Source organism: Podarcis gaigeae (genome assembly GCF_964106915.1).
Source record: "Podarcis gaigeae genome assembly, chromosome: 18".
Lineage (NCBI taxonomy): Eukaryota > Metazoa > Chordata > Lepidosauria > Squamata > Lacertidae > Podarcis > Podarcis gaigeae.
The window spans coordinates 1,211,725-1,237,483 of NC_139696.1; the positions used below are offsets into that span (position 1 = coordinate 1,211,725).

A 25,759-nucleotide genomic window follows, 5' to 3' on the forward strand; every position below is an offset into this window, starting at 1 on the left:
TTTCTTCCATTCCTCCTTCTGGTCATGGATTTTTCCGGTCAGGTCGGCTAGCTCCAAAACGTCCATCATCTTCATCTGCCATTCCTCCACTGTTGGGACTTCTTGTAATTTCCAATTTTTGGCCGACAAAATTCTAGCTGCAGTTGTGGCACACAAAAACTTATTTCTTGGGCAGTTACGGGTTTTATTCTTGTTCCGGCTGCATATTTCGCAGCGCGACTCCCCCTCCCTGCCTCTCTCTGCCCCTTCCCCAGCAGAGGGGAGGGGAGCATTAAGACTGGCTCGCCTCTCAAGGTGGTCGTTGTTGCAAGGAGACCTACGCGAGAAGAGAGAACCGTTTCTCGAAAAGGGGGTTTGTGGCTTGCCAGAATCTGCCCTCTGCCATTGCAGTGACCCCAGCCCCCCAAAACCGGTCCACACTTTCCACCTCCTTGGGAGGGCAAGGCATCCTAAGTTTTCCCTTCTACGACGGTTGTCCTTCTTCCACCCTTCTTGGCAGCCGGCTGGTGGGATACTCTAATCCGACCTAGTTTGCAAACCCTGGCTTAGGATATTTTAAGGACACAACCCCCCCCTCTCCGGAGGCCTCGCCGGATGCTCACCATTGAGACAGCAGCTCTCGGACATCGCTGGTCCCTGCCGCCTTCTCCCGCCCCATAAATCGACAGAGGAAGGGAAATAATAATATTATTAATAATAATTTATTACTTATACTCCACCCATCCGGCTGAGTTTCCCCAGCCACTCCGGGCGGCTCCCAACAGAATATTAAAAACACGATTAGAAACTTCACTAAACAGGGCTGCCTTCAGATGTCTTCTAAAAGTCAGGTAGTTCTTTCTCTCCTTGACATCTGATGGGCAGGTGCCACCACCGAGAAGGCCCTCTGCCTGCTTCCCTGCAACCTTACTTCTCACAGGAAGGGAACCGCCAGGAGGCCCTCGGGAGATGGACCCCGGTGTCCGGGGTGGAGACGCTCCTTTAGGTCTACTGGGCCAAGGCGGTTTAGGGCTTGAAAGGTTAGCACCAAGTCTTTGACTTGTGCCCCCAAACGTACTGGGAACCAATGTAGGTCTTCAGGACTGGTGACCAATGGTCTCAGTGGCCGCTCTCAGTCACCAGTCTGGCTGCCACATTCTGGATTAGTTGCAGACTAATAGGGACGTTCTATTCCATCCCCTCCAATGTTTCTCCCCTGAAAATAGGGACGCCCTATTCCATCCCCTCCAATGTTTCTCCCCTGAAAATAGGGACGTCCTATTCCATCCCCTCCAATGTTTCTCCCCTGAAAATAGGGACGTCCTATTCCATCCCCTCCAACGCTTCTCCCCTGAAAATAGGGACGTCCTATTCCATCCCCTCCAACGCTTCTCCCCTGAAAATAGGGACATCCTATTCCATCCCCTCCAACGTTTCTCCCCTGAAAATAGGGACGTCCTATTCCATCCTCTCCAACGTTTCTCCCGCGAAAATACCGACGTCCTAAGGAAAAGCGGGACATTCTGGGATCAGATCAGAAACCGGGACAGCTTCTGTAGATCTGGTACCCTTCTTGGAAAACAGAGACACTCACAGAGGGTGTGACTTGAGCAGGGAAGAAGAAAAAACTCTCAAATTTGTCTTGGTGCAAGGAAGCCTTTATATTTTCCCCTACTGAGCGAGTCAAGGCAATTCCTGTGTATCCTCAACCTTTGGGTCCCCAGATGTTTGTTGAACTACAACTCCCATCCCCCCTAGCTAACAAGGCCAGAGCTCAGGGATGATGGGAGTTGTAGTCCAACAACATCTGGGGACCCACAAGTTGAGAACCACTAAGCTAACCAACACGGTGCCCTACGGATGCTAGGCTCCGGCTGCCTTCATCCCTGATCTTCGGCCGCGCCGGGTGCTGGGAGTTGTAGTGTAGCACAGAGGACATTTCAGCACTCCAAAGCCCAGGGGTTTGTGTGCATTTTATGGGAGAGGAAGAGCTGATTTAGAGATTCCTCTGGCCAGTCTGCTTGGAAAGCTTTTGTCGTCTTCTGAGGTCAAGCGACCTTGTCCTAGGCGCCCGGCCTTCGAAAACCAGGTCCTTTCGGATTAACCGACGTTGCCGTGGAAACCAGGTGATTTCCGGGGAAGTCGAGTGATTAATCCGCAATCTGGAGGCCAGGAGGATTCTGCAAAGCATAGCAGCCTTTTCTTTAAAAATATGTGTTTTAGCATTCTTTTTAGTTCCTCCTAGATCAGTGATGGCCAAACATGCATCTTTCCTGCTTATTCCCAAATGCATATTTCCCTGCTGTTCCCCGTTCAAACCTTCCTTGCCTCATGTTTATTTAGCTTTCTAATATGATTTTTATTAATTTCTTTATCAACACAATAACGAAACAAATAAATCCTTTGCTCTGCTGAGCTCTTGGCTTCCCTCCATCCCTTCAACCGGTTTTTAAATGTTTAAAACGACTATTTGTCTACAAAACATTCGCAGTCCTGCCTAAAACCTGCCTCTTCTCCAGCTCTGCTTTCCATGGTTCAGTTTCCATTTCCATTGTTAAATTTGCCAGTTTGGCACGCTCCGCAAACCTCTCATTTTAGGCGTGTTGATCCAAAAAAGGCTTGACCTTTTTGCTATTTTTTCCCTCTTCCTTTTCCTTTTTTTGGGGGGGTTTACAGAGCCAGGACTGGAGCAAAAATGACGAGAAACTCCTGCAGGCAGTGGAATACAATGACGCCGATCGTGTCTCCTCGCTCCTCGTCCGAAAGGGCCTGGTCCCCACCAAGCTGGACTCGGAAGGCAAATCGGCGTAAGCCCAAATAACCTGAATTTCACAATCAGTCAGTCAGTTTTATTGCACATAGCCAAAGGCTGCCGCAACGCACACAGAACCATTCAACAATTAAAAGAAAATATGCTCCATTAATACAAAAAACATTTATATTATCAAGAGCCATAGCTGTCAACTTTGCCCCTTTCTTGCGAGGAATCCTATTCGGAATAAGGGAATTTCCCTTAAAGAAAAAGGGAAACGTTGACAGCTATTGATTCAAGACATTACCTGCTCTGAACAGAGCTTTGAAAGGACCTTAATATACAGGTTAAGACATTAAACAGTAAAGTTTATAGGCTAAAATCACCACATGTTAAAAAATAATGTTAATTAATGCAATGTGCAATTATATTCGGAGTTTGGTGATAAAGATAGAATATAGCTTAGGGTCAAATCATCTCCTTGACAGTTGGTGGCTATATAATTTACTCTAATTTTCCTAGCGGCAGTTGCATAGAGTGCTACACGCCAGGTCACATACTTATCTATGTCTGCGAGGAGATATAAAATCATGTCACAGAGTCGGGAAATCGCACGGCCGAAAGGGGCCTGATGCGAGTCTCAAACCCGTGGCCCTCAGACAAAGCGTCTCCTGATCTACCGACTGAGCCATTGTGAAGTCGTGCAATTAATCTCAGAGTTGTAGAATTGGAAGGGGGCCCCCTGGGGTCATCCAGCCTGACCCCCTGCACCTGCTTAATCTCAAGTGGCGGGGATTTCCAAAGTTCTAAACTGCTAAGTTTATTTATTTGTATTTATTTAAATTGGTGAGCTTCATCTGGTGACCCCCCAGGAAATCCCACTGCCCACCCCACAACTGCCCACAAGGAAACCACTGCTGTCAAGCAAAACCCCAGGGGCTTCTAAACCCTCGATCCTCCGGGTGCTTAGGCCACTGGTTCATCCGACCCCGGGGACCCTGGATTAACAGGGAAATCCTAGAATTGTAGAGTCGGGCCCTCCCGAGTCATCTAGCCCAACCCCTCGCGATGCGGGAATCGCAGATCAAGTGTCGGTCTGTTCCGCAGGTTCCACCTGGCTGCGACGAAAGGGAACACAGATTGCCTGGAAGTTATGCTGGCCCACGGAGCGGACGCCATGACGACCGATGGCGCAGGTGGGTTTAGGGTGCAAAAGCTATTATTATGGAGGTTGTATCCTGACAAGACAGAAGGACTGTTTTGGGGGGACAGGCGGGTGTGGGGGATTCCCTGGTCCTGAATGGGGTCACTGTGCCCCTGAAGGACCAGGTGCGCAGCCTGGGGGTCGTTTTGGACTCACCGCTGTCCATAGAGGCACGGGTCAATTCTGTGTCCAGGGCAGCTCCATCTGGGACGCAGGATGAGACCCCACCTGCCTGCAGACTGTCTGGCCAGAGTGGGGCAAGCTCTGGTCATCTCTCGCTTGGACTGCTGCCATGTGCTCTCCGTGGGGCTGCCTTTGAAGGTGACCCAGAAACTGCAACTAATCCAGAATGTGACACTGGCCATTGTCTTATAATGAAAAACCCCATATCTCATGTTCCATCCTTCCCCGCAGGCTACGCAGCGTTGCACCTCTCGGCTAAGCACGGACACCCGCAGTGCGTGAGCAAGCTGTTGCAGGTAACTCTCGGGGCATCTTCAAGCGCGGCTTTCAACTGCGGCTGCGCACTGAATTTGGCCAAATCCCAAACTGAACTGGGTGGATTTGGGTTTGGGTTTTCAAGGCGGCTTTGCAAGGAGAGGCAAGGCAACAGCCAGATCCACATTGGCCATCTTCCCACTGGGTTGGAATGGGGCTTTCTCCCCGGGAAGCCGCAGGTAGGATTGGGGGCTCAGCTCCTTTTCACTGCTTAATTCATTCTCTCTCTCTCTCTCTCTCTCTCTCTCTCTCTCTCTCTCTCTCTCTGTCTTTCTTTTCTTTTCTTTTCTCTCTCTCCTCTCTCTCCTCTCTCTCTCTTCTTTCTTTCTTTCTTTCTTTCTTTCTTTCTTTCTTTCTTTCTTTCTTTCTTTCTTTCTTTCTCTCTCTCTCTCTCTCTCTCTCTCTCTCTCCTCTCCATATCTCTCTTTCTCTCTCTCTTCTTTTCTCTTTCTCTATTTCTCTTTCTCTCTCTCTCTCTCTCTCTCTCTCTCTCTGTCTTTCTCTGTCTGTCTTTTTTACTTTCTCTCTCTCTCTCTCTCTCTCTCTCTTTTCTTTTCTTTTCTTTTCTCTCTCTCCTCTCTCTCCTCTCTCTCTCTTCTCTTCTTTCTTTCTTTCTTTCTTTCTTTCTTTCTTTCTTTCTTTCTCTCTCTCTCTCTCTCTCTCTCTCTCTGTCTTTCTTTTCTTTTCTTTTCTCTCTCTCCTCTCTCTCCTCTCTCTCTCTTCTTTCTTTCTTTCTTTCTTTCTTTCTTTCTTTCTTTCTTTCTTTCTCTCTCTCTCTCTCTCTCTCTCTCTCTCTCCTCTCCATATCTCTCTTTCTCTCTCTCTTCTTTTCTCTTTCTCTATTTCTCTTTCTCTCTCTCTCTCTCTCTCTCTCTCTGTCTTTCTCTGTCTGTCTTTTTTACTTTCTCTCTCTCTCTCTCTCTCTCTCTCTTTTCTTTTCTTTTCTTTTCTCTCTCTCCTCTCTCTCCTCTCTCTCTCTTCTCTTCTTTCTTTCTTTCTTTCTTTCTTTCTTTCTCTCTCTCTCTCTCTCTCTCTCTCTCTCTCTCCCCTCCCTCTCTCTCTCTCCTCTCCATATCTCTCTTTCTCTCTCTCTTCTTTTCTCTTTCTCTATTTCTTTCTCTTTCTCTTTCTCTTTCTCTCTCTCTCCCTCTCTCTCTCTCTCTTTTCCAGGCATCCTGTCCTGTGGACGTAGCAGACAGCCACGGACGCACAGCCCTCCACCATGCAGGTCAGCATATTTCACCATCTCCCCAAACCCCAGGGAGTGGGGGGTGGGGTGGGCACTGGCTCCGGGGCATTTTGCTGCTTCAGGTGAATCTCAGGTGATAACCCCACCTCACTTGGGCCATATATATATATATATATATATATATATATATATATATATATATGCTTTCGTAGATTTTCACGGGTACAGGAATGCAGGTTTTGGTGTCCTCGGGTGTCTTCCCGTGTAAAAGTTGGGGTGTCTAGGCGACGTTTCGACGAGGTCTCACTCGTCATCTTCAGGCTGGTGAAGAAGCCGAAAGCACCAGCCTGAAGATGACGAGTGAGACCTCGTCGAAACGTCGCCTAGACACCCCAACTTTTACACGGGAAGACACCCGAGGACACCAAAACCTGCATATATATATATATATATATATATTTGCTCGCCCCTATACACGAAGCCAAGCCAAAGCACAACTAAGTGCAATACAGCCATCTTCTCAGGAAAACTCTTCACAAAGTTCAAGAGGTCAAGACACAAAGACTTTAGCAACTAATCCACACCTAATGACCCACCTAAGTGGTACTCAGGATATCACTCAAGAAATCACTCAAGGTATCTCTCAAGTAATTAAGGAACAAAAGAAGAAAAGGCACACTAGCCTGGGAACTTCCTCTCTGCCCAGAACATTGGAGGCTAGACACCACACCCCCTCTACAGTATTTATAGGAACTCAAACATTGAGATCCCGCTCTGTTCCAGTAACAAGAAGCCGAAAGCACCAGCCTGAAGATGACGAGTGAGACCTCGTCGAAACGTCGCCTAGACACCCCAACTTTTACACGGGAAGACACCCGAGGACACCAAAACCTGCATTCCTGTACCCGTGAAAATCTACGAAAGCATATATATATATATATATATATTTACAATCTCATGTTCCCGTAGCTCAGTTACATGAACGTTTGCCTGAAAACCAAGGAATGAACTGCCATTATAATTACGCATTATAATATGGGAAATACAGACCTTGTAAATTTTTCAGTGCTTGTGCAAAGTCTTGTACATTGTGGAATAAATTGCAAGACGTCTTGTTTGCTCCTTAATAGGTTTCCCCCTGCTCTTTTCCCGCAGCTGTCAACGGTTGCATCTCTTGTCTTGAAATCCTTTGCGACTTTAAGGCTCCCTTGAACACCAAGGACAAGGTAAGCTCCGATCCAAATTAACGAAAACCTCCCTCTGCGTTTATTTCCGCCGCTGCTGGGTAGGGATGCAAGAAGGCGCTGTTTTCTTTTCTTTTCAATCAGTTTTACAGTGGCCCCTTGGTTCTCAAATGCCTTGGTACTCAAACAACTTGGAACCCAAACACTGCAAACCTGGAAGGAAGCGTTGCGGTTTGCAAACCTTTTTTGGAATCTGAATGCGCTCCGTTTTGAGTGTTACTGTCAGGACTGCCGCTAGGTCCCAGCTCACAGAGGACCAACGCCCAGTGGATGTTATATACAAAAGTCTTTATTAAAGTTTAGTTTCCATTTCCAAGCTCTGGGCGCGCAGACCCACGTCTTGACGCTAGACCGGCTAAGTCCCCTCTGACTCACTGCTCCACCCACACCAGTTTAAGATTCTAGCCCGGCTCCACCTCTTGCGCTGCTCTTTCCTGCGCTGGGTCCTTCTGCCCTCTGGGGTTCCCTCCTTCCTGGACTCCTCTGACGCTGAGCCTCCTGAGTCTTGCCCCTCCCTCCGGCGGGCTTTAGGACCTGGCTCCCTTCCCGGGCTCCCCGCTGTGCCGCGCTCCTGTACATTTGAACTTGGCGCGCGCGCCCAGCCGGTGACTTTCCTTCTGACCGTTTCCCCGCTTCCTGATGTGGGCGTTGCCAAACCTGACTCCTCTCCTCCCTCTGGTGGTGAGGACACTGGTCCCGACTCCTGGGACTCCCCCTCCCCACTGCGCTCTGGTGGAGACGCTGGTCCTGATCTCCAGCTGCTGCTCAGGGACTCCCCGCTGGCCCCTTCCTCCTGGGGCTTCCCCCCTGGAGCCCCCCTCGCTCTGGCCACCGGCGCTCCCTTCTGTGAGTCCTCCGATTCGCTAGAGAGGCTTGTGGAATAACTCTGGCCACTGTCACTGCCTGCGCCCCCCTCGTACTCCTCCTCCTCACTCTCCATTTGCTCCCCCTCCTGTGTCTCTCCTTCTGAACCCCTGACAGTTACGCTTCCCATTTTAGTGGTAAATGGAAGTGTGGCCCTCAGAACAAAAGTGTGGCTCTCAAATCAGAAGCGTAACACTCAAAACTGAGCATGTTCGGCTTCTGGAAATAGTTCGCAAACCGGAACACTGACTTCCGGGTTTGCAGTGTTTGGGTTCCAGGTTGTTTGAGTACAAAGGCGTTTGAGAACCAAGGTGCCACTGGCATTATGATATTTAAAGGCTTCCATTCTTTCATGAGAAAGGGACGCGGGTGGTGCTGTGGGTTAAACCACAGAGCCCAGGACTTGCCGATCAGAAGGTTGGCGGTTCGAATCCCCGCAATGACGGGATGAGCTCCCGTTGCTTCGTTCCAGCTCCTGCCAACCTAGCAGTTTGAAAGCACCTCAAAGTGCAAGTAGATAAATAGGTACTGCTCTGGCGGGAAGGTAAACAGCGTTTCCGTGCGCTGCTCTGGTTCATCAGAAGCAGCTTAGTCCTGCTGGCCACATGACCCAGAAGCTGTACGCCGGCTCCTTTGGCCAATAAAGCGAGATGAGCGCCACAACCCCAGACTGGACCTAATGGTCAGGGGTCCCTTTACCTTTACCTATTCTTCCATGAGACAGTTGTCATTAAGTTCTCTGGTTTTAGCTGTTAACTTTGCGTCAACTCTCCTCTCTGGCGGCAGGACGGCGCAACCCCTCTCATGCTAGCAGCCAAGATGAGCCACTCGGAGCTGTGCCGGTACCTGCTCCACCGGGGAGCCGCCGTCAACGCCAGAGACCAGCGTGGACGGTGAGAGCCTTTTTCCGCTGTGGTGTGTGTGTGTGTGGCATCGGGCGGCATCCTTCCTCTGCACCTCCCCATTTCCCCCTGTGGCACCGGAGAGCGGACCGTATCACAGAGCAAGTGTTGTGTAGTGGTTAAGAGCGGTAGTCTCGTAATCTGGTGAACCGGGTTCGCGTCTCCGCTCCTCCACATGCAGCTGGTGGGTGACCTTGGGCCAGTCACACTTCTCTGAAGTCTCTCAGCCCCACTCACCTTGCAGAGTGTTTGTTGTGGGGGAGGAAGGGAAAGGAGAACGTTAGCCGCTCTGAGACTCCTTCGGGTAGTGATAAAGCGGGATATCAAATCCAATCAAGCCCTCCGCCGTTTCCGTTTCCTTCCACAATGCCTCCCTGCCGCTTGGTCCAAACAAAGCTACAGTGGTACCTCAAGCTACATACACTTCAGGTTACATACGCTTCAGGTTACAGACTCCGCTAACCCAGAAATAGTGCTTCAGGTTAAGAACTTTGCTTCAGGATAAGAACAGAAATCGTGCTCTGGCGGCACAGCGGCAGCAGGAGGCCCCATTAGCTAAAGTGGTGCTTCAGGTTAAGAACAGTTTCAGGTTAAGTACGGAATCCCGGAACGAATTAAGTACTTAACCAGAGATACCACTGTACCCCTCTCAACTTAACTGGCCTCGTCTTTGCTTCAGAACAGCCCTGATGGTGGCTTGCGAGAACGGCAGCGTGGAGACGGTGGAAGTCCTGGTCCACGGTGGGGCAAAGGTCGGCCTCGTTGATGCCACGGGTCACGATGCAGCCCATTACGGCGCGGCCGTGGGCAACGCCCTCATCCAGCACTACCTACAGGAAGCTGCTCAGCGCCACTCCTGGGCCAGCGGTAAGGATACCTTCCCTCCGTCGAACTGGGCTTTTTCCTGGTGAGAAGCGGAGGCCATTTCTGCATCTCCACGTTCCTGAGGAACTGTAGGCAGGAGGAGGAGACAGGCTCTAAGACAGTTTAAACTCGGCCAGCTCTGCACCTGCCTTCCTCGTCCTTTAAACAAATGCTCCCCTGAAAATGCTTAGGCTAGAATAAATCACAGTCGCTCAGCTCTGCAAATCTAAATACCGTATTTTCGCTCTATAAGACACACCAGACCATAAGACGCACCTAGTTTTTGGAGGAGGAAAACAAGAAAAAAAATATTCTGAATCTCAGAAGCCAGAAGAGCAAGAGGGATCGCTGCGCAGCGAAAGCAGCAATCCCTCTTGCTGTTCTGGCTTCTGGGATAGCTGCGCAGCCTGCATTCGCTCCATAAGACGCACACACATTTCCCCTTACTTTTGAGGAGGGAAAAAGTGAGTCCTATAGAGCAAAAAATACGGTAGCTTTACTCATTTCCAGAACTAATTCCAAAGCAAACAAGTCTCCATTCGCCAGCAATAATGCAAAGAAAAAGCTTCCAAATGACTTTAAAGGAGGGAGGGAGTTGGTTTCCTTACCGAAAAAAAGGATCATGCAATATTTGGGTTAGCAAAGACGCAGGCAGTGAAATCTCCTTTTAGAGAGATTTGGTTCACTTGCAGGGAGCCATGGCTGCATGTCTTCTTGCTTGTTCCGGGAAGCAGGAAGAGGGAAGGCTGAGAAGGCATGTGAAGCCAGACCGGGTCTGGCAACTTGAGCTCAGGGCTTAGGTTAACCCTTTCATGCAAGCAAGTGTATTACAGCATCTAAGCCATCTCAGTTGTTAACAGGGTGATGAACCTGGGCCTCGCAAGTTAGTTGTTCCCTCACCATCTTATTTAATTCCATCTTTGTGTTCTCTCTCTCTCTCTCTCTCTCTCTCTCTCTCTCTCTCTCTCTCTCCTTCTGCTTCCCACAGAAGAGGAATCGACTGAAGCGTCCTCCCAGGTAACATTTTCGAGCCCCCAATCCTTGTAAGGCAGGCGATGTTGCTGGGGGCACATTCTCCTCACGTACCTCATTTGCATTTTCCGCATCTATTTATTTCTTTTTCCAAAATAAAAACCAGACATCTTCTCCGCGCCACTCTCTGACCAAAGGGAAGAACAGCAGCCCGAGAAAGAGGAAAGCCCCGCCTCCCCCAGGAAGTGCCCCCAGCCAGGTAGGAAAAATAGGAAGCCATGTTGGACGTTCGAGTTCCAAAATTACGTTCAAAAACCAGAACATTCACTTCTGGGTTTGTGACGTCCAGGAGCCGTTTTTTTTCGGGAGCCAAGGCGTTTGAGATTCAAGGAATGACTGTATACGTCCTGCTTGCTGAATTTCAGTTTAAATATATACTGCTACATTGTTTGGGAAGTTTTTAATGTTTGATTGTGTTTCTCATATTCTGTTGGGAGCTGCCCAGAGTGGCTGGGGAAACCCAGCCAGATGGGTGGGATATAAACAAACAAACAAACAAACATTATTATTATTATCATTATTATTAGGACCCCCACCCGCTGGACCACAACCCGGCTCCTGCCGAACGGGGCAACCGAGTCATCACTGCCAAGCCGGCCCGGACTCACCACAATGACCCTCCTGTTCCGGCTGTGACGGTGAGGATCCCTTAGCGGTGATGCCCTTGCTATGAGCCAAAACAGCTCCTTTCCCCTTATGGGGTACCCAAGAGCCCGTCTAGAGTCCTTATGTAGGTTCTTTATCGGTAGGAGAAAATAACAGAGGCCAAGCAGAGAATATTGAGAAGCAAAGCAGCTAGTAAGCCTGGTCTTTATTGAACTGTTGCAACAGGGTCCCCAGCTCACCCCACACGCAGGGAGGGAGGAGAGGAACCCCGAACATTGGTGCGCAAGCTCTTATATAGACTTTTGAAATTGCCCACCCTGTAGCTCAAGACCACCCCCCCAAAACATCACGCATACATCACAGAAAGAGGTGGTCCCCAGCAGAAATGGGAGTGTGTTGCTTCTCTCCTGTCTGCCAGGAGACTTGATCAATCATGCCTTATCAATTGCCTTTTCTGGGTGACCTGGCCATTCCTTGGAGATGGTCAATACTTAGTTCCTGAATCTCTTACGCATATTGATAACAGATACTTGCCAGACTGTATTTACAGGGAGGTGTGAGCCCCTACAGTCCAAAGACCATTGGAAAGCTTTCCCCATTTCTTTCCTCCTTGCAGAGAAATATTTGAGGCCAATTTGGGAGAGTCCAAATGGCTTCAGGATTGCTCTCCTGTACTATTTCAGATACGTGGTTGATATACTTATGTATGTGTTTGCCTTGTACGTTTATGAATGTTTATATTATATATAGAAGACCTTAGAATTCCTATAACACCCTTGTGGTGGGGAAGGGGACCAGCCCCTTGTTGCTCAGCTTTGGGTTTCTTTCTCTCCCCCCCCCTCCAGGAAGACCAGGAGGCCTACGAGGAAATCGTGCGGCTGCGTCAGGAGAGAGCTCAGCTCCTGCAAAAGATCCGAAGCCTGGAGCAGCGGCAAGAGACCTTGAAGCAGAAAGTGAGGCGCTCTGGGGTTGAACTTGCTCCCGGCGAACCCTGGGATCTGTCTCCTGTGCCGTCCCTCAGCCATACGGCACACACACACACACACACACACACACACACACACACACATATACAGTGGTCCCTTGGTTCTCAAACTTAATCCGTTCCGGAAGTCCGTTCCAAAACCAAAGCGTTCCAAAACCAAGGCGCTCTTCTTTCCCATAGAAAGCAATGCAAAACAGATCAATCCGTTCCAGACTTTTAAAAACAACCCCTAAAACAGCAACTTAACGTGAACGTTACTATCTAACGAGACCATTGATCCATAAAATGAAAGCAAGAATCAATGTCCTATAAAATAAATAGGACAGTATTGTAGATGATAAAAATTGAAATTATTTTTTTTCTTTCCCTGCACTGATGATGGTCATTGTTTGGATTGGGGGCTTTTAGCCGTTTCTGCAGCCACACAATCGATCAATCAGTAGCTGGACTGTGTTCTGCACAGTCGCAAAAACAAATGAACTGAAAAAGCCTCAAAAAGGCAAAATAAAGAGCGAAAACAAAAGCACCAAACTTAATCTGTTCTGGAAGTCTGTTTGGCTTCCGAAATGTTCGGAAACCAAGGCACGGCTTCTGATTGGCGAAGGCGCCCCGGAAACAATTGCCGACAGCCGCTTCGGACGTTCAGCTTCTGAAAAACGTTCAAAAACCGGAACACTTCCTTGCGGGTTTTCGGCGTTTGGGAACCAAGGCGTTTGAGAACCAAGGTGCCACTGTAATTAAATTTATACTCTGCCCATCTGGCTGGGTTGCCCCAGCCATTTTGGGCCGCTTCTAGCACATATAAACCTCGGTTTTCGAATGTCTTGGCTGCTGAATGTTTCAGAAGCCGAACGCCGAAAACCTAGAAGCGAATGCTTCCATTTTTGAATGCGCCTTGGGAGACGAACGTTCGATTTCTGAGGCGTGTTTCTCAATTTCCCCGATTAAACTTGCCGGCAGTCCCTTTGATCCTTGGTTTTCAGACTTTTCGGGACTTCTGAAATGGATGACATTTGAAAACCGAGGTTCCACTGTAATGATAAAATGTCAAACATTAATAGCGACAATCTGGTCCGATATTAAAAACGGTCACAATGGCTTTGAAATAAACAGCTCATATCGAATAAAGCAATGTTCAATAACCCATTAGGATGCCATAGTAAACAGCAAAATTAAACGTCAGTGCATAATAAGTAGTTTACGTTTAAACATGAATACAGGCAGCGAGGGTTACAGAGGCATGTGCAGAGTGCTTTTGAGTAACGGCCTGTGCAAAGCTGTGATGGAGAAATGGCAGGCTTCCTTATATGGCTCCACTTAAAGTAAAGGTTAAGAGACCCTTGACCATTAGGTCCAGTCACGGGCGACTCTGGGGTTGCGGCGCTCATCTCGCTTTATTGGCCGAGGGATCCGGCGTACAGCTTCCGGGTCATGCGGCCAGCATGACTAAGCCGCTTCTGGCGAACCAGAGCAGCGCACGGAAACGGCGTTCACCTTCCCGCCAGAGCGGTACCTATTTATCTACTTGTACTTTGACGTGCTTTTGAACTGCTAGATTGACAGGAGCAGGGACCGAGCAACGGGAGCTCACCCCGTCATTGCGGGGATTCGAACCGCTGACCTTCTGATTGGCAAGTCCTAGGCTCTGTGGTTTAACCCACAGCGCCACCCGAGTCCCACGGCTCCACTTACCTAAGAGTAAAACCCTGTTGAATTGAATAGGACTCAGGTCACAGTAGACATGGTTAGGGTCCTTTTGTACATAAATAATATGAAAAAGTAGTATTATAAATGTGTATGTGTATATATATATATATATATATATATATATATATATATATATATTCTCAGGCTGTATTAATCCCGTCCATCTCCTCCTTTTTTTGTCTCCATTAGCGACTGGACGATGGGTCTTTGCATACTCTTCAGAAGCAGGTGAGCCTATTATCTGCCCGAGATAATATTCGAGGATGGTTTAAAAAAGGACCAAGAAAACTGCATTTATTAAACACCGCAGCAAATTGAGATGACCGGGAGAGGAGGGGGTGAGAAAGGCTTGAGTTTAAAAGATGCCATTTCTTAGAAAAGGGAACCCATTGCCCCCGTGCTGATCCTAGAATCGTAGTTGGCTGGGATCCCCAGCGGCCATCTAGACCAACCCCCTGCAATGTGGGAATCTCAGCTAAAGCAGCCCAGACAGTTGGCCCTCCAATCTCTGCTTTCAGCTAGCTTTTTGCTTCTATTGCTTCATGTTTTAAAATGTTGGAACCAGGGCCGGATTTGGGTTTGATGAGGTCCTAAGCTACTGAAGGTAATGGGGCCCTTTATATGTCCTTTGTTAACAACAAATTATCGCTGGTTTTTTGTGTTGAATATATGTTATATGGTAATTTATGGACCTCGTAGGTATCTCAAGCCATTTGCCCATGTTGCCCTGCAACCAGTCCATGCAGAATGTAGGCACCCTATATATAGAAAGGAGCAAACCAGGGATATTTTAGGGAGCAGGTGGGGCCCATGACTTACACCAGAGGAGCCGACACAACGCAAAACACTGTTGCTGCATGTCGGTTTTATTTTATTTGCTTTCTATCTTATATTTTGGAAATGTACATCCAATTTAATAAAATACGGGTTAAAATACAATTTGAAATGCAGCCTCGTTTTAATGGTAGCCCATAGATCAAAACCATAAGGGGTTTTCTCTCTCTGCCCCACCAGGTGGAAGAGCTTCAGAAACAGCTGGAGGAGAAAGTTGGGGAAAAGGAAAACCTTGGGAGAGAGTTGGCGGCTTTGCGGAGCCGTCTGTCATCTGTGGAGGTACTGCAAGCCATGTGCATCGGTGGGGTTTGAAATACACAGCAGATTCGCGAAAACAACGGGTGTTATTTCCGTGGGTTTACCCCAATAATAGCATTGTTCCCTACGAGCCAATATCTGTGGTGGGATATGCTAGACATCTGGATTTGCAGGGGGCAAGCATCCCTGATAGTCTTGCTCAGGCTAGGAAAACTCGTTGGTCTAATAATAATAATAATAATAATAATAATTTATTATTTATACCCCGCCCATCTGGCTGGGTTTCCCCAGCCACTCTGAGCTGCTCCCAACAGGATATTACAAACACAACAAAACGTCAGTCATTAAAAACTTCCCTAAATGGATGTCTTCTAAAAGTCAGATAGTTGTTTATCTCCTTGACGTCTGATGGGAGGGCATTCCACAGGGAGGGCGCCACCACCGAGAAGGCCCTCTGCCTGCTTCCCTGTAACCTCGCTTCTCGCAGGGAGGGAACCACCAGAAGGCCCTTGGAGATGGACCCCGGTGTCCGGGGTGGAGACGCTCCTTCAGGTCTACTGGGCCATTTAGGGCTTTAAAGATCAGCACCAACACTTTGAATTGTGCTTGGAAACGTCCTGGGAGCCAATGTAGGTCTTTCAAGACCAGTGTTATATGGTCTCCACTCCCAGTCCCCAGTCTGGCTGCCGCATTCTGGATTAGTTGTAGTTTCTGGGTCACCTTCCAAGGCAGCCCCACGGAGAGCGCATGGCAGTAGTCCAAGGGGGAGATAACCAGAGCATGCACCACTCTGGAGACACAGTCCGCGGGCAGGGAGGGTCTCATCCTGCGCACCAGATGGAGCTGGCAGACACAGAACTGACCTGCGCCTCCATGGGCAGCCGGCAGTCCATAACGGCTCATGTTGATCTTGCCTTGCCTGAATCTCTTTTTTCTGCTCTCCCCTGCCCCACACAGAACGAGAAGGAAAACACCAGCTATGACATTGAAACCCTGCAAGATGAAGAGGGAGACCTCCTCGAATTCCCAGGTATGGTTGTTATTAGTATTTAATGGTCGCGTTTCCCCCCCTCGAGGACCTTATTTGAATATGTAGAATCAGCAAAGATGGCAGGCGTTTGCCATGTTCTGTTACGTTCCGTCATGTTATTGTTATTTATTGGGATTCATTTGAAATATGACGAATTGAGTCAAAACCGGACTCTGCAGCGCGATGCGTTGCCGCGGGGTTTCGGCTTTTCTTTAAAGTTGCTCTTGTTTTGACAGGGGCTGAGCTTCTGCTCTCTAAAAAGAGCTTGAGCGTCTCCACCGAGGAACTCCTGGCGACTTGGCAAGGACAGGTTGATTCCCTGACCCAGAAGAACAAGGAGCTGATGGAGAAGATACAGGTAAATGGAGAACTCCCAGCTATAATAATAATAATAATAATAATAATAATAATAATAATAATAATTACTTATTTATACCCCACCCATCTGGCTGGGTTTCCCCAGCCACTCTGGGCGGCTCCCAACAGAATATTAAAAACGCAATGAAACATCAAACATTAAAAGCTTCCCTAAACAGGGCTGCCCTCAGATGTCTTCTAAAAGTCAGGTAGTTGTTTATTTCCTTGACATCCGACAGGAGGGCGCCACCACCGAGAAGGCCCTCTGCCTGGTTCCCTGTAACCTCGCTTCTTGCAGGGAGGAAACCACCAGAAGGCCCTCGGGAGAGGGACCCCGGTGTCCGGGGTGGAGACGCTCCTTCAGGTCTACTGGGCTCTTTAGGGCTTTCAAGGTCAACACCAACACTTTGAATTGTGCTCGGAAACGTACTGGGAGCTAATGAAGATCTTTCAGCACTGGTGTTATGGGGTCTCCACTCCCAGTCCCCAGTCTGGCTGCCGCATTCTGGATTAGTTGCAGTTTCCGGGTCACCTTCAAAGGCAGCCCCACGGAGAGCGCATGGCAGTAGTCCAAGTGGGAGATAACCAGAGCATGCACCACTCTGGAGAGACAGTCTGTGGGCAGGGAGGGTCTCATCCTGCATACCAGATGGAGCTGCCCTGGACACAGAACTGACCTGCGCCTCCATGGACAGCTGGGTGTCCAGAACGACTCCCAGGCTGCACACCTGGTCCTTCAGGGGCACAGTCACCCCATTCAGGACCAGGGAGTCCTCCACACCAACTAACTTCCCATCTCTTGCAGGTCCTGGAGAATTACGAGAAGGATGAGAGCGACGCCGACATCTCGGCCGACTTCATCCCCATCATCCTGTACGACTCGCTCCGGTCCGAGTTTGACCGCTTGAAGGAGCAACACGCAGAAGCCCAGGAGGCCCTGAAGTCCGTCGATGGAGCTGGCGAGTCATCCTGCAAGCTCATCCCGGCGGAGGCGTACGAGCAGCTGAAGGCCGACCACGAGAAGCAAATCCGGGCCCTCAAACTGGCTCTGGAGAAGAGCAGCTTCCCGGCCCTTCGGGGTGGCGGGGGGACAGCGGCGGAGGGGAGCTCCGGTTTGGGGACGGAAGGAGACGGAAGCCAAGCAGAGGCAGGAGCCAGGAAGGAGGAGATGGAGGAGCTGGCCAAGGAGCTCAGCGCCACCCGGGAGAAGTACCAGGCAGCCCTAGCGGAAGTGAAGCTCCTCCAGGAACAGATGGAGTTGGGCATCTTGTCTGTGGAGGAGAAGGAGCTGTTGGAGAGCTCCAGGACCGAGCTGGAGACGACGAAGACCGCCTTGCAGCAGGCTCGGTTGGACCTTGAGGAGCGAGATCGGAAGGTGAAGGATCTGGAGGGACGCCTCAGGGTTCAGGAGGAAGCAGCTGGCCCAGAGACGACGAAGACCGCCTTGCAGCAGGCTCGGTTGGACCTTGAGGAGCGAGATCGGAAGGTGAAGGATCTGGAGGGACGTCTGAGGGCTCAGGAGAAAGCAGCCGTGGAGGAGGACAAGGAGATGAAGGTCTCCTTAGATGAGGTCTCCAGAGAGAAGGAGGCCTTGCTGGCAAGGTGTGCTTCCATGGAGGACGAGGTGAGGGAGCTGAAGGAGAAGACCCGGCAGCTGGAAGAGGAAGGGAGTCAGAGCCTGAGGGAGGAGGCCGGCAAACTGCGGAGCCAGCTGGATGGCCTCAAGGGGCAGCGCCAGGCGGCCGAGGCTGAGGCGGAACAGCTCCGGAAAGGCCGCGAGGCTCTGGCGGAGGAGCTGAGGTCCACCAAGGACGAGCTGGCATCTCGACGGGAACAGGAGGACATGACGGGCAAGCTGAGGACCTCCCTCTCCGAGGCGGAGAAGAGCCTCTCGGAGCTGAAGAAGCGCCACGAGGGCACCTTGAAGGAGTTGGCGGAAGCGCGGGAGGCAGCGGAGACCTGTCGGCGTGGGTCGGTGCCCCTCGCTGAACACGCCCGGGCCAAGGAGACGCTGGAGGGGACCCTCTGGGAGCTGAAGGCAAAGTCGAAGCTCCTGGAACAGGAGCTGAAGGCCAAGGAACAGGAGACCGCAGGGCTCAAGGAGGAGCTGGAGGTGGTTCTGAAGGGAGCTGTCTCGAAGGAGGCGCATGAGGAGCTCCGCGCCCGGCTGCAGGGCGAGGCGGACGCCCTGAGCGCCAAGCTGGCCGATTTGGGGCGCAAGCACGAGCGGACCTGCACCGAAGTCTTCCAGGTCCAGCGAGAGGCCCTCTTCATGAAAAGTGAGAAGCACGCGGCCGAGGCGCAGTTGGCGGCCGCTGAGAAGCAGCTGCAAGGCTTGCGGGCCGAGTCAGAGCGGATCCAAGAACTGCACAGCCACATCGAGGACTCGGCCAAGCTGGTCAAGGAAAAGGACCGCAAAGTGAGTGCGGGCGTGCATACGCTCCGAGGAGGAGCAGACACATCCATTTGGGTTTGGGAAATAAAATCGGAAGGCTTCGTCTCTAGAAGGCCGCCAATATTTACAGGTGAAAATCGAAAAATTAGAATATTGTGGGAAATTTCCGTGATTTCAAGAATTCAACTTGAATGGTGAAACTAATATATGAGATCGACTCGCGACATGCAAAGCGAGATGTGTGTCTGTTTCTCAGAGGTCCGATCTCGTTCGATTTGCAATCCTTGTTTTGCTGATTTCCTTGAATATTCTAATTTTCTGAGATGGTTAATTTGGGGTTTTCACCAGCTGTACGCCATGATCATCACAATTATCACAAATCAAGGCTTGACATATCTCGCTTTGCATGTCACGAATCTGTCTCATATATTAGTTTCACCTTTCAAGTCGAATTCCTGAAATCAAGGAACTTTCCCACGCTATTCAAATTTTTCGGGTTTCACCTGTAGAACAAATCAAGGCTTGACACATCTCACGAGTCTCTCATGTATTAGTTTCACCTTTCAAGTTGAATTACTGAAATCAAGAAACTTTCCCATGATATTCTAATTTTTTGAGTTTCACCTGTATTTATTTGGTTGGTTTTTCAAACTGAAATTTTGCAAATACAGTCATACCTCGCGTTACAGACGCTTCAGATTGTGGTTTTTTTGGGTTATGGACCCGCCAAAACTCAAAAGTACCGGAACGGGTTACTTCCAGGTTTCGGGGGTCACGCATGTGCAGAGGAGCTAAATCGCGCTTTGTGCATGCTCAGAAGTGCCAAATCGCAACCCACGCGTGCGCAGATGTGCCGCTGCGGGTTGCGAACATGCATCCCACATGGATCATGTTCGAAACCTGAGCATCCCCTGTACAGTGGTACCTTGGTTCTCAAACTTAATCCGTTCCGGAAATTCCGTTCCAAAACCAAAACGTTCCAAAACTCAAGGCGCGCTTTCCCATGGAAAGTCATGCAAAACGGATTAATCTGTTCCAGACTTTTAAACCCCTAAAACAGCCATTTAACATGGACTTCACTATCTAATGAGATCATCAATCCATAAAATAAAAACAATAATCCAGGCATAGGCAAACTCCGGCCCTCCAGATGTTTGGGACCACAACTCCCATCATCCCTAGCTAACAGGACCAGTGGTCAGGGGTGATGGGAATTGTAGTCCCAAACATCTGGAGGGCCAGAACTGGACTATGCCTGCAATAATCAATGTGCTGCAGTCACAAAATCAATCAATCCATCAGTAGCTGAACTGGGTTCTTCCGCACAGTCGCAAAAACAAAACGAAAAAGAGCCGCAGAAACAAAAACGTAAAATAAATAGCAAAAACAGACAGACCTCAGTGTAACACTCAAAACTGAGCATGTTCGGCTTCCCAAAAAGATTTGCAAACTGCAATGCTTACTTCCGGGTTTGCAGTGTTTGGGTTCCAAGTTGTTTGAGTACCAAGGTGTTTGAGAACCAAGGGGTCACTGTATAACAAACATAAATCATAAAAACAAGTTGACAAAAATCTCCCGAACTTCCCTCCTCCCCTTTGTGGGTCCCTATTGCTAATCATATCCTACCGGAATCTTTTATAATAACCCAAATCTTTTTATCTCTCCACTGTGTCCAAAATTTGCCCTTAAACTACAAGTGTTATTCCAACGCTGCTAACTTTTGGCTACAACTACGGAAAATCAAATGTCCTGTACACAAATTTTGCACAGTTTCCATACCGAAGCTAGCAAGAAGCTGCACCCAGGAACCCTTGCAAAATATTTGCAGCAGCTTACGGATTCGCAGTCGGGGGGGGGGAGATGCAGCACGAAAGGAAAATGGGCTTGGGCGGAGGAGGAAATACCAAAACAATTTTAGTTTTGCGATGCTCTTTGATTGGGGGGAAACGTCGGCATGGGCGGGCACCGGGAGAATAAATTGCCTCTTGGTTGCCCTGCAGATCACAGAGCTTTCCAAAGAAGTCTTCAAACTCAAGGAAGCCCTGAACGACCTCTCGGAGCTGTCGGGCGAGGCTTCGGCCAAAGGCACCTCACCAAAGGTGGAGTCGCGGCAAGAGGTTGCTACTCTCCAGGGCCGAATCCGAGATCTGGAGCAGCAGTTGGCCGTGAGTATTTCGTGGGGGCCAGCTTGTTGAGGAAGCGGACGATGGGGGCCATCCCCTGTTGTTGTTGTTGTTGTTGAGTCGTTTAGTGGTGTCCGCCTCTTTGTGACCCCCTGGACCAGAGCACGCCAGGCACTCCTGTCTTCCCGCAGTTTGGTCAAACTCATGCTAGTCGCTTTGAGAACACTGTCCCACCATCTCGTCCTCTGTCGTCCCCTTCTCCTTGCGCCCTCCATCTTCCCCAACATCAGGGTCTTTTCCAGGGAGTCTTCTCTTCTCCTGAGGTGGCCAAAGTCTTGGAGCCTCAGCTTCAGGATCTGTCCTTACAGTGAGCACTCAGGGCTGATTTCCTTCAGAATGGAGAGGTTGGATCTTCTTGCAGTCCATGGGACTCTCAAGAGTCTCCTCCAGCACCAGAATTCAAAAGCATCCATTCTTCGGCGATCAGCACAGCTGACGCAAATATTCATTCATTCATTCATTCTCGGCCGCGGCGGCATCTTGTAGCGGTGAGTTCTGCCGGCTAGCCGGCCATCGTTAAAAACGACCAGTTCCTTCCCGAAATTCGGCGCACCGAAAACACGACGTGATTCGGCCGCCCTGCGACGTGATGTCACAGTCCCGAGACTTCTTGCCAAAAGGCTTGGCTCTGTAATTAATCCTGGCCGATCCAGATTAATTCCTGCATGATGAGTCAGTGTTTGGGGAAAGCAATCTGGGTTTACGGGATTAATTACGGAGTGAGCCAAGGGGAGTTCATCTCTCGCTGACGTCCCCAGAATATCGTTACACGCAACTCCTGCTATAGGAAAAATGTGGGGTCAGCTTTGGTAGCCCAGCTCCTCAGTGCCCCCTAAGTCAGAAAAGAATGGTTGGAGGCAGAATCTAGTGAAAGCAAGGAAGATATTTATTTTTCTGTTGCAACTGAGTTCCGCCTGCCCCACCTCTTGCAAACAGGTGAGGACCCAGAGCAAAGGACTTTTTAAATACTTATGAAATTGCCCAGCGAGACTGCCCAAAAAGTATCCTACACACGTCGCAGAAACATGCCTCCGACATTTCTCCAATGAACATAGGGACGTCCCATTGCATAATGATAATTTTACTCTTAATACGCCTCCCCCCATCTAACTGGGTTCCCCCAGCCACTCTGGGCGGCTTCCAACATATATGAAAAGCATAATAAAATGAAACATTTAAAAAAACAAAAAAAATCCCTATACAGGGCTACCTTCAGATGGCTCGGGAGTCGGATAACTCCATCCCCTCCAACGTTTCTCCCGTGAAAATAGGGACATCCTATTCCATCCCCTCCAACGTTTCTCCCCTGAAAATAGGGACGTCCTTTGCCATCCCCTCCAACGTTTCTCCCCTGAAAATAGGGACGTCCTATTCCATCCCCTCCAACGTTTCTCCCGTGAAAATAGGGACGTCCTATTCCATCCCCTCCAACGTTTCTCCCGTGAAAATAGGGACGTCCTATTCCACCCCCTCCAACGTTTCTCCCCTGAAAATAGGGACGTCCTATTTCATCCCCTCCAACGTTTCTCCCCTGAAAAGAGGGACGTCCTATTCCATCCCCCCCAACGTTTCTCCCCTGAAAATAGGGACGTCCTATTCCATCCCCTCCAACGTTTCTCCCCTGAAAATAGGGACGTCCTATTCCATCCCCTCCAACATTTCTCCCCTGAAAATAGGGACGTCCTATTCCATCCCCTCCAACGTTTCTCCCCTGAAAATAAGGATGTCCTATTCCATCCCCTCCAACGTTTCTCCCCTGAAAATAGGGACGTCCTATTCCATCCCCTCCAACGTTTCTCCCCTGAAAATAGGGACGTCCTATTCCATCCCCTCCAACGTTTCTCCCCTGAAAATAGGGACGTCCTATTCCATCCCCCCCAACGTTTCTCCCCTGAAAATAGGGACGTCCTATTCCATCCCCTCCAACGTTTCTCCCCTGAAAATAGGGACGTCCTATTCCATCCCCTCCAACGTTTCTCCAATGAATATAGAGATATCCTATTCCAGGGGTCAGCAGACTTTTTCAGCAGGGGGCCGGTCCACTGTCCCTCAGACCTTATGGGGGGCCGGACTATATTTTGAAAAAAATATATGAACGAATTCCTATGCCCCACAAATAACCCAGAGATGCATTTTAAATAAAAGGGCACATTCTACTCATGCAAAAACACGCTGATTCCTGGACCTATGCCTGTGCGATTTCATCTCACGCACCTACAAACATCAATTTTATATTCGAGACCTTAGAATTCTTACGACGATGGCTTGGGGACGTGGTTCCCGGGTTCCCGGGTTTGAAACCTTTTTCCTTTCCTCTTCCAGGAGGCTGAGCGACGGCATGGCAATATCGTTTCTTTGTACAGGGGACACCTTCTCTATGCCATCCAGGTGAGTTTACCTGCCAGGTTGGGGGATTGGGGCTGGGTATTTGGGGGGAGGGCAGAGGCTTGGAGGGCAACCCGGAGGCTTTGTCCATACAGATCCTTAATAATAATAATAATAATAATAATAATAATAATAATAATAATAATAATAATTTATACCCCGCCCATCCTGCTGAGCTTCCCCAGCCAACCAAATATTAAAAACACAATAAAGCATTAAACATTAAAAACTTCCCTAAACAGGACTGCCTATGATTCTAAATAATAATAACAATTTTAAATAACAATAACTGTAAATAACAATAACTTTAAATAATAATAACTTTAAATAACAACAACAATAATTTGTGATGATAATAATTTTAAATGATGATGATGATGATACAATGGTACCTCAGGTTACATACGCTTCAGGTTACAGACTCCGCTAACCCAGAAATATTACCTCGGGTTAAGTACTTTGCTTCAGGATGAGAACAGAAATTGTGCTCTGGCAGCGTGGCGGCAGCTGGAGGCCCCATTAGCTAAAGCGGTGCTTCAGCTTAAGAACAGTTTCAGGTTAAGTACGGACCTCCGGAACGAATTAAGTACTTAACCTGAGGTACCACTGTAATAATAATAATAATAATAATAATAATAATAATAATAATAATAATAATTCTCTCTCCCCAGGGACACATGGATGAGGACATTCAGAGAATCCTCTTCCAGATTCTGAAGATGCAAAGACTCCAGGAACAAGGCAGATGAGATTCGGGAAAAGAGGACCGCCCATTTCAAACCGGGGGGGCTTTTCCATATTGGAGAACTGCTGTCTAGAGAACTCCCTTCCTTTCACGCCAGCCGGCCAGCCCTGCAGTGCGGCACAGCCCCTGCCCACTCCCTTCCCCTTGAACGCAAGCCGCCTGCCTTGCCTGCTCAGGAGTCTTCCTGAACCCCTATCCTCACGGACTTTGCCTTTTCTGTCCCGGGGGAGCACCTGCGAGGAAGACTTTGCCCCCCACTTTGCCCCCCATCACCACCGTCAAGGGCTTTAAATGGGCCGTTCCAGCAGGTGGAAATCCACTGCCCTCCATCACTGCACCTCCCTTCTGTGCAAAGCCACACCGGTTGAACACCCGCCTGCTGCCACACTGTGATAGCCCATGCTGCAGATGGGAAAGGTGCTTGCGGGGTTGGGCGGAGGCTGTTTCTCGCCAGGGGCAGCGCGGTGTAGCGGTTAGAGCGTCTGGGCGACGGAAATTGGGATCAAATAAGCCTTTCACTCGCAAAGATCACTGGGGAAGTCTCTCTCTCTCTCTCTCTCTCTCTCTCTCTCTGAACCTGACCTACATCGCAGGGTGGTTGTGGGAATATAAGTGTGGGGGTGGGGGGTGGGAAAGGACACATACAGCCTTTTGGTGGGAATGGGATAGAGATGGCAGAGGGAGTAAAGAGGGGAAGTGGTTTGGAAAGGAAGGAAGGAAGGAAGGAAGGAAAAAGAAAGAAAGAAAGAAAGAAAGAAAGAAAGAAAGAAAGAAAAAAAGAAAGAAAGAAAGAGGAAGGAAGGAAGGAAGGAAGGAAGAAGGAAGGAAGAGAAAAGAAGGAAGGAAGGAAAAAGAAAGAAAGAAAGAAAGAAAGAAAGAAAGAAAGAAAGAAAGAAAATGAAGGAAGGGAAAAGAAAAAGAAAAAGAAAAGAAAAAAGAAAGGGCGGGAGGGAGAAAAAAGAAGGAAGGAAGGAAGGAAGGAAAGGGAAAGAAAAATAAAAGAAAGAAAGAAAGAAAGAAAGAGAAGGTAGGTAGGAAGGAAGGAAGGAAGGAAGGAAGGAAGGAAGGAAGGAAGGAATCTTGCTTGTGTAGGTCAGGGCTGTGAACATGTCATGATTTGGCTAGAAAAAGCCCCAATTCCCTTAGTTTTTATTTTAAAAAAACAAGGTGCTAGTCCTTACTGCTGAGCAGACACGCTAGGAAGCCTGGGAGCGGTGCTTTCTCAAAGCCCCAGCAGCTGAAAGAGCAACTGAGGCTGAAATATTTCACCCGCTAACCTGTCCGGGGTGTGTGGAATAATTCAGCGAGGCTTACTTGTGAGTAGACACACCGGGCGTTGCACTGTAAATAAGATTCCCAGCGGTGTGTGTGTGTGTGTAGCTTTTTGCCTCACTAGCAAAATCAGGATCAGTCATGCCAGAGGGATAAACGAGGAAAAATATTTAAAACTGATTAGTTGTATACAAATGACAGGGCTGAGCTTTTCTGGAAACAGAATTCTTCCTTGTTTCCTTCCTTCCTTCCTTCCTTCCTTCCTTCCTTCCTTCCTTCCTTCCTTCCTCCTTCCTTCCTTCTTCTTCTTCTTCTTCTTCTTCTTCTTCTTCTTCTTCTTCTTCTTCTTCTTCTTCTTCTTCTTCTTCTCTTTTAAACTCTGCGATTCACACTTCCCAGGGAGGGAATGTAGGGTTTCTACATTTCAAAAAGCAAAAAACCAGGACACCGCAAGAGCTGTTGAGCTTTTATTTT

General features: G+C 49.0%; 1 protein-coding gene across 3 annotated transcripts in view; it reads left to right on the forward strand.

Moving 5' to 3' along the window:
• Nucleotides 1-25,036, forward strand: part of ANKRD24 (ankyrin repeat domain 24) — a 31,368-nt gene extending 6,332 nt beyond the window's left edge. For 2 of the 3 annotated variants that reach the window (XM_083720221.1, XM_083720220.1), the window contains 19 exons: nt 2,656-2,786; nt 3,839-3,927; nt 4,350-4,414; nt 5,604-5,661; nt 6,778-6,848; nt 8,517-8,623; nt 9,312-9,499; nt 10,485-10,513; nt 10,635-10,727; nt 11,056-11,166; nt 11,980-12,087; nt 14,016-14,054; nt 14,841-14,939; nt 15,876-15,948; nt 16,185-16,306; nt 17,111-18,724; nt 20,701-20,865; nt 23,206-23,271; nt 23,940-25,036. In XM_083720221.1, coding sequence (XP_083576347.1) covers nt 2,656-2,786; nt 3,839-3,927; nt 4,350-4,414; nt 5,604-5,661; nt 6,778-6,848; nt 8,517-8,623; nt 9,312-9,499; nt 10,485-10,513; nt 10,635-10,727; nt 11,056-11,166; nt 11,980-12,087; nt 14,016-14,054; nt 14,841-14,939; nt 15,876-15,948; nt 16,185-16,306; nt 17,111-18,724; nt 20,701-20,865; nt 23,206-23,271; nt 23,940-24,017 — 3,306 coding nt within the window. In that variant the 3' untranslated portion in view covers nt 24,018-25,036. Of the gene's footprint in view, nt 1-2,655; nt 2,787-3,838; nt 3,928-4,349; nt 4,415-5,603; nt 5,662-6,777; nt 6,849-8,516; nt 8,624-9,311; nt 9,500-10,484; nt 10,514-10,634; nt 10,728-11,055; nt 11,167-11,979; nt 12,088-14,015; nt 14,055-14,840; nt 14,940-15,875; nt 15,949-16,184; nt 16,307-17,110; nt 18,725-20,700; nt 20,866-23,205; nt 23,272-23,939 lie in introns of those variants that run through there. The other variant, XM_083720222.1, reaches the window with a different exon arrangement.
• Nucleotides 25,037-25,759: the final 723 nt, after the last annotated feature.